Below are 8503 nucleotides of genomic sequence, written 5' to 3' on the forward strand. Positions count from 1 at the left end.
GCTGTGGATACAGAACTGTGCTTTTGTGAGTTGTGCACACAGAAGTGTATTTTGCTGGAATCTGAGTGGAAACATGTGCCCAAGACTCTTCTCTAGTAACACCTCGCCTCAACTGAGCAAAAACTCCATGCAAGCACACTGCTGTAGTTCCCACATAATGGTAAACCACCTTCTGCCCCGGTAAACTAAGGTCTTGGAGTTGGTCATGATCTTCAGCAACCTTACAAGGTCCACCACATCTGAACCACTGACTTGTCAAGCACTGCTCATTTGTTAGTCTCACATTGCTTTTTGTGTGCGTGCGTGGTGTCTAAAATATCTGTAAAAAAAGAGTTTCAGCCATTGAGCTTTGGACACTTTTATTTTGGAAATGCTAGCATCCTTTTTTTTTTATTACCTTCAGCCACATTTTGATGATCACACAGGAACTGTTTACCAGAGGTGCACTGCTTTGCCATGCAGTGATTGCAGCCTTTCTTGCAGCCCTGGCCCCACTGGCAGACATGGGCCAAACCCTGTGTACACAAGAGGAGCGGAATTCTGCTGTAAAATGAGTCCTGCTTGGCAATATTTTCTTCCCATGGGAATTGGAGGAAAACTTGCTTCCGTTCCTACCTTCAAGCATTTATGACAGAATTTACAGCCCTGTCATAAATGTAATAAAATAAATTATATTCATCCGCCTTAAAGTGAGCATCACCAAGTAAAGTGCTGCTCACACCTTCTACACATGAACTAACACACCCTAAACGTTGACCTACAACGATGGTAATAAAGAAACGTCAGTTTTGAGACACTCCAGGTTAAAAAGCTTTCCAAATGGTTTATTAGGAGATGGGCAACAGCCAAATTAACCAGAGAACCTGGTCCTTCTACTGCTGTTTGCATGAAGGCAGCCATGGCTTACAGCTGGCTGAGGGTTAATAACAAGGGCAAATAAATCAGGCTTCATTAATTTCCCATCATGTATGAAGATCTAAGGAGACCTGATGTACTTAGAAATGCATAGTTCCTGGCTGTCATGTCTGCAGACCTATGAGGGATGCTGGGTCCCTGTATCAGGTCCCAGCATCCCAGGCAACTGGATGTGTCCCACTCTACCACTGCTGCCACCCAGAGAGCTCCCCAGGTGCAAAAACCCATGGTGGCAGGGAGGAAAGACACTCAGAGCACTCTGCCCTCTCCTCCACCACATATGCAGCTCCCCTCTTTGAGGGGAAGACTTGAGAGCACACTGAGGGGAGAGGCAAAGGCTTTGCCCCTCTTGGGACATGGCTGCCAGATGTGGTGAGCTAGAATGGCAGGGAATGGAGCAAACAGCTCTTGGCCTCTTCTGGGGGACAATGACTCTTCTTCTTTCTGATTCAAAGAAGAAAATGGCATGAGCACAACTCCAGGGGCATTTCCATCCACAAGTCTATTTCACACTTGACACAGTGCAGATCTGCCAGTCATGACAGACCTGGCAGGTTCCAATACAGACACTCACAGACATATGTCCTTAGGTTTTCTGCACATGCCACAACCATGACTCACCTTCTGTCATTACAAGATGACTGAGACAACCTGGCAAGCCCAGAGCAAACAAGAGATATCACTAGCATGATGCATATGTTTATAGGCATCATTGTATTTCTTAATTAGGATTCCAATTGAAGAATTTCCGAGAAAAAAAAGATGTGGGCAGGGGAATGAAGCCGATACCTTACAAATGATGATTTGTGACACATTCACCAAATTGACACCTGAACAGGGAGTAATCACTGAGGCAAAATTTACCAGATACCTGGATACCAGTGATCTGGTTGATTGTGTAACATGAATGGGAATAAGCATCACCCAGAGGTGTAGAAAAAACATGGCTTGAGAAACTCCATTTTACCAAACATTAAAGCAATTGTCAACTTGAGTGGGCATGGGGGACATGTTGAAGATGGACACTCTTAGTGAACAGCTGACTGTTCACATGCTGCCTGTTGTATTGTCCTGAAAATACAGTTTGACCTACACAAAGCAGGAATGGTGATAAAATCCTATTCTGGGTAAGGGTTTAAAGGAAAGAGCAGCAACCATACAGTGAGTAACATGTCAGGAATGGGTAAGTGAAAATTAAAGATGTCAGATACAAATGGCAAGTTAAAAGGCGTATGTGACTGACAGAGGAAGCTGAAAAAATTAATGAAAGGCTCCATAGCCTTACAGGTAGCAGCAGGCATAGAGCCATTTCAAGACAGAAAGTCAGAAACAGCAGAGCAGAAATATCAGCTGCCCTCAGCATCTAATTCTGATTGCTTTTCTATTTTGGGATAGGTCCTTTTATGGAAAAATACTGATGCACAAGCACCTTCCACAGCCACCATGTTTACTTTCAGCATTCCCCAAACCGGGAAAGCTCCACAGCCACAGGGTGTGAAGAGGAGGAGCGGCTGATAAGCCTCTGCCCCTGATTTTCACAATACTGACTCAGAGTTGACCAGCTCCCTCCGAGGCTGTCACTGCCACCACACCACCACTAGGAAAGATGTGACCAACGTGATTTTGCAAGTCAGCAGATCAGCAGTGAGCAGGTGTTAGCACCTCCGTGGCCGACGTGTTCAGAGCCTGGTGGGGACTGGGGATGGCATCATGAGACAGGCTGGAGAGGGGCAGCATGGCACCGTGGCGCCTCCAGCAGCTATCATTCCTTCTTCTCCGGTGGGACCTGCACCAGCTGGGGTGCAGCTGTGTGCAGCAGCGTGAGCCCGCAGACCGTCACGGCGAGGCCGACCCACCACAGAGGCGTCCACGTCTCCCCAAAGAGCAATTTTCCTAGGATAGCCTGAAGGAAAAGAGAGACAGAAAGCTTTGCTGGGCCGAGCTTCCCCAAGGCCTCTTGTGTTGCCAGAGCTGTGAGGACTTCTGGGAGAGACAGCCCTGGAAAAAACTTGGTTGAGGAAACTCCTACTTGGATGACCAACAGGAATGCTGAAGGTGATGCTGGAGATGACCAACTCCACCAGCAGCCTGGAAGCACAGCCGTATTGTGGTCCCAAAAGCAGGGTGTGGCAGGTGCACATGTGCTTTTCTGCCTTCCCGGCACTTCTAAGGAGCCAAATCTCCCACTGGGTAACTACACTTGATTATTGGACACCACCATGAGCTGTCTGCCAGCAGGAGCACAGAAGCAAGGTGGACAGCTGCCAAGAGTGAGAAGCAAGCAGAAAAAACCTGCGGGTCAAAGATGCTCTTGCTATCACTAGAGGTGATGCATCTTCATACCCAGCTAGGGTGACTGGCTTGGCACAAGTGAGGTGCTGCAAAGGAAAAGCAAAATGAAGCAAAGCTCCCAGCTCCAGCTCCCACTGGTAATTAGAAAAGTTCAGTAAACTGTGTTGCTGCTGCAAGGCATCATGTTGGGCAGCAGCACCCTTCCTCCTGTACCACCCAGGAAAGTTCCACCACCTGTGCCGTGAACAACTATCAGAGCAGCTGAGGCCTGACACTATCGTTTCACAATTTCCTGTAACTCTCCCTTTGTGGCCAGCAATGCTGGTTGCACTGGGAGATGAGCTACAACCAGCATGGGCATTCCCACCTTGCTGTGCTCCTCAGGCTTCAGTGCCTGGGGAAGGGGTCTACTCACCGAAGAGATGAAGTTGGAGGCTGTTGTTGTCACAGAGGTAGCAGCCGAGGAGGAGGAGAGTCGTAAGGCTTTTGTGAAGACTGTCCACATCACTGCGTTGCACACAAACACCAGGCCAACACAGCTGAGGTGAAGCAGCACTGGCAGCTGCAGGACAAAATGGAAAACTGTGTATTTTCACCCTCCACTCATTCAACCTCAATAATTCATGTCCACTTTGGAGCCAAACCCAATGGTGTGAGCTTTTAAAACTGAATTACAGCTAGTATTACATGAAGATGAATATATTAGATCACAGAAGGAAATGGAAACGAGGGAACAGCCCTGGATAGACTGTGAGCCTGCCATGTCCTGCTGCAAGCCCAGCCTCATACTATAAGCTGAGAAGTCCTGTGATAATATGCAGCAGCTGCCATGCCAGAAGCCAATCTCCAGAAAGCTCTCCAGCTCACAATGTGGTGCCACATGCAACGCCCATAAATGCCCTTCACTTATCACTTGATGTATGGAAAAGGGTCAAATTCAGTCTGACAAACACCAGAGATGCACATGCTGGCACTGAGTGTGCTCCAGAACCCAACTGTTGTGAATCTGAGCCAAGACATGGGTGGTCCCAAAGCACTGGTCCTTACAAGCTCCCAGGACCTGGCCTGCCTTACTGTTGCAGGGAGAGCAGAGCAGGATCTCTGGGCAGAAAGGAAAAGCTGACTGGCTTCATGCCTTGTTTTACACACTCACTGGAGAGTAGATTTACTGAGAGGTCTCTGCTCTAGCATTTAGCAGCAACAAAATCACCTCTGAATTCAAGGGCCTCAAGAAAGATCTCCCTTCTTAGACAACCTGACCAGATGTGTAACAGCCTCAGTCTGAAAAAAGGCACAGTTGCACCTAAAAAGCTTTTACTATTCACAGTGTCCCCCATCCCTTCCTAGTTTAAGCAGATGAGGCCATCTCCCCAGCCCCTGGGTACCATGTAGTTGATGTGAAGACACCAAGGGAGATCACAGGCAGGCAGATCACAACTCTCACAAACAGTGACAAGTGAAAGCAAAGCTTTGTCTAAGCCTGTAGCAATCACAGCTTCATAGCCTGTCACCTTTCAGTCCATGGTGGGATCCATCTTGAAGCAGACAGAAATGCAGGTGTGAAGCCACCAACAAGCACAGCTCAGAGGTGGCACCTGCCTTGTGGGAATGGCTGCACTGTGTCCTCCTGCCAGCTGCCCAAATCAACAGGGTCCACCAACTGTGTCCTGCTCCCACTCAGAAGAAGAAAGTACTAATTGCAAGCAGTGGGGGAGCTCACAGTTTTGTGAAGCAAGTGATACAGCAAGCACTAAGTTAAAAGGAAAATAACGCAAAGCAAATCCATGCTTGATGGCTGGCACAAGCTCTCCGAGGCTAATCCCACTCCTGTGAGGGATGGTGCAGGTGTGTGTCCTCATTTTGCCCCACTTGTGGCAAAGGTCTCCAAGTTTTGCAACTGATCAGGGCAACATTAAAGATTCAGAAGGATTCCCACCAGTGAAGCACTCTGTTTTCCCACTGACGCCCTGGTAAACCCTGGGTGGATGGGTAAGAGGAACAACCATGTCCAGCTACTACCACTCCTCTGAGGAAGAAAACAGCTGTGTTACGGCTCCCCACAGGATAGGGTTTGCCTCCCAGTTTCACCCTCTGCCTGCATGACCAGGCAGTTTTACTTTCCTCAGGCAGTTATGTACATCCACACACTTCTAGTGAGTAGGCAGACCTGGGAGTAGAGGTGAGAGGGGAACCCAATTCTCTGTGTTTTACCTAAATTCAGTGTATTTCTGGATCAGAAAGAGACCATGCTGCTGAGGTAAAAAAAAAAACCCTTAAGAAAATGAGATCTTGTTACTGCCTTCAACCAATAGCCTGAGGGTGTAGCAGGATGGAGCTCAGGCTCTTCTCCAAGGTCCATTTGGATATGACAAGAGGTAACAAGTAAAGTCTGGAACAAGTGAAATTTTGATCTGTCACGAGAAACAGCAAAGGTGATGAAGCACTGGAACAGAGGTCATGGCCTGTCCAGCCTTCTAAGTATGTAAAACTTATCTGGAGAAGGTCATGTGTAAGCAGAGGTTGGAGTAGAGACCTGCAGAGGTCTTGCCTGACTTGAACTAGTCTGAGACTACCAGTAGTGAAGCAAAGCTGGCTCCCACCATCACAGCAACTATGCCACCTTCAAAAGTGACTCTGAACCCATGGCTTCTTCTGATCTCCTAAGGCAGAGCCAGGAAAATCAGCTGCAGGTGGCACATGCCCATTAGGAAGGTTTATCAGAGAAAGGTCAAGTTCCTCTGTGCCCAGGGCAGTGGAGTGCTCATCGCAATGGTACGCAGACAGAGAGATAGGAACATCCCCACGTGTTCTCCACAAGGAAGGAGGGAGATAAATTCCTCCGCTGCTAAGGGCTCAGCTGAGCCACCCCAGTGAGTCAAGGATTACTGTTCTGATTGCTTTTCTAAGCAAAGGTTAATTTCAGTGTACATTTCAGATAATCCAGAATCACTCCTGAAGTGGCAGAAGTAATTTTAGATGAAGACTGGCAGGGGAGCGGAAAAAGCAAAGAACTTTTGTTCAAGTGCACTGACCCTTCCTGATCAGGTCGCTCTCAGGCTGGGCCACCACAATGCATCCTTCTAGCCAGGAAGTCCATCCCTGTGCTGCCGTGGAGTATCCTGCTACCCTGCATCATCAGCTCTTAGAAGTGTCAATACACTTTTTGCTGCCATGTTCCACGCTGCACAAGTGATGGCTGCTATTATACTTATTTTGGGATTTCTGTAGCTCTTCCTCCCAACACAAAACCCCTTGTATCTCTGTCCCCTCGTGGCGGCTCTGCAGAAATGCCTTTGCCACATGCGTGCACTGAAACACTTATGCATCTACAGGTCCTGTGCAATTTAAGCTATTAGGAAGATCACGGCATTTACATAAAATTTGGCTAGTTTTACAGCTAAGCTGATTAATTCAATTAATAACTGTCACCTAGCATGGACCTGAAAATTGAAAGAAACCAATATGGCCAGAAAAAAGAAACAGTCAGAATCACAGCATGGTTGAGCTTGAAAGGGGCCTCTGGTGTTCATCTGGTCCAACCTTGTCACTCCAGCAGATTGCCCAGGTCCATGTCCAGACAGTATTTGACTATCTCCAAGGATGTAGACTCCACCACATCCCCGGGCAACCTGGGCCAGTGCCTGGTCACTCTCACAGTGAAAAGGTGTTTCTGGATGTTCAGAGGGAACCGCCTGTGCTTCAGTGTGTGCCCATTGCCTCTGGTCCTGTTACTGGGCACCACTGGAATGAGCCTGGCTCCATCCTTTGTGCGCCCTCCCTGAAGGTATTTCTACACATCAAAAAGATCCCCCTGAACCTTCTCTTTTCCAGGAGGAACAGTCCCACCTCTCTCAGCCTCTCCTCACAGATGAGATGCTCTGGTCCCTTCATCATCTTTATGAACCTTTGCTAGACTCTCCAGTACCTCTACCTCTTTTTTGCAGTGGGGAGCTCAGAACTGGACCCAAAACTCCAGGTTTGGCCTCATTAGGGCTGAATAGAGGGGAAGGATCATCATCCTTAACCTTCTGGCAATACTCCACATCAATGACATGACACTTTGTCATAGCGCTTCAAAAAAAAAAAAAAAAAAAAGAACAAAAAAGTCCCCTAAACAAACGGGCAATATTTTTATAAATGTCAACACAGAAAAAATACTCAGAAAAGATGCTGTCAACATTTTGAGTAATTCCATGCTCTGCCATTAGGTCAGTGCAGAGCACAATTTGGGGTTTTCTGGGGCAAGGGAAAGAGTATCAGGATTTTTTTTTAAATTCTCCTTTCTGTCACCATTTCTGAGATATCAGAAAGGATTAACAGGATTAGCAGGTATTGAGGTTTTGCCTTTTTAACCCTCTCTAATAATCACACAGGTCAATTTTCTTTTTTTTTTTTTCCTGGTGCAAGGCTGGATTTGTTTCAGATCTAGTTTCCCTTGTGGGTTCCCTTTTGGATTTCAAATTCAAATGTACATTTCCCATGTGAATAACAACATATACGTGAATGGATCTCCCCAAAGCACTTTTAGGATACACGTATGCTGCCTTCCTCCTCTCCCCACTCTCACACAACCTCGTGCCCCTCTTCACCTCTGCCGTGGCTGGGCCTGAGGTCACTCCTGGAGGTAAGGACATTACCTCTGAAGTGAAGGGTCAGCAGTTCCATGTAACCTCAAGCACACGGAAGTCTGAGAAACACGGCCGAGATAAAGATCATCACCAACGAATACCCAAGGATCAGGTGAGCAGCACAGTGGAAATCAAGGGCTCCACCTCTCTGCTCTGGTCACGGCCGAGCAGAGATAGAATAAAAGGGCGCTGCTATCAGCAAAACAGTGGGCTAACGACAAGCGTTTGATGCTCAGTCATACTAACATCCTGCTTTTAAAGTAACACTGAGGTAGAAGCACCGCAAATGGGCTCCCAGAGTTGGGCTTGGTTCGGGGCATTCCCGTACCACGCTCATTCTCCTCACGCCCGGCAGCCTCGCTGCGCTCTCCCCGCTGTTTACGTCGGCACCGCGCATCAGTCAGCCCGGCAAGGCTGGGCTCCCCCACGGGTGAGTCACGGCTCCGCTCTCCGAAACCGCCCCCCTTTCCCTGCAAATCCAGGGCAGCGCCTGGAAGCGCCGGAGGAAGAATCAGCGCACTCCTTCCCCCCCACCGCCGCGATAAGCCCTGGCGCCGAGCACCGCCTGCCGCTGCGGGGCGCCCAGCAAGCCCCGCCTGCTGCTTCCTTACCGGGCCGCCGGCCGCCTCCCCGCCCGGGCCCAGCGCCAGCTTCGCCGCGGCGGCCGC

At 48.6% G+C, this 8503-nt stretch overlaps 1 protein-coding gene across 1 annotated transcript; it reads right to left on the bottom strand.

Moving 5' to 3' along the window:
* Positions 1-342: 342 nt before the first annotated feature.
* TMEM42 (transmembrane protein 42) lies at positions 343-8497 on the bottom strand. Its single transcript, XM_042043567.1, has 3 exons — positions 8447-8497; positions 3623-3769; positions 343-2818 (listed from the first exon to the last, which is right to left on the bottom strand). The coding sequence occupies exons 2-3, from the start codon at positions 3710-3712 to the stop codon at positions 2678-2680; spliced, it is 231 nt and encodes a 76-aa protein (XP_041899501.1). The 5' UTR covers positions 3713-3769; positions 8447-8497; the 3' UTR covers positions 343-2677.
* Between the last annotated feature and the right edge of the window lie 6 nt (positions 8498-8503).

Source organism: Corvus kubaryi, unplaced genomic scaffold (assembly GCF_017639235.1).
Source record: "Corvus kubaryi isolate FWS band 111438036 unplaced genomic scaffold, C.kubaryi_AGA036_p1.0 37398, whole genome shotgun sequence".
In the NCBI taxonomy this organism is placed as follows: Eukaryota; Metazoa; Chordata; class Aves; order Passeriformes; family Corvidae; genus Corvus; species Corvus kubaryi.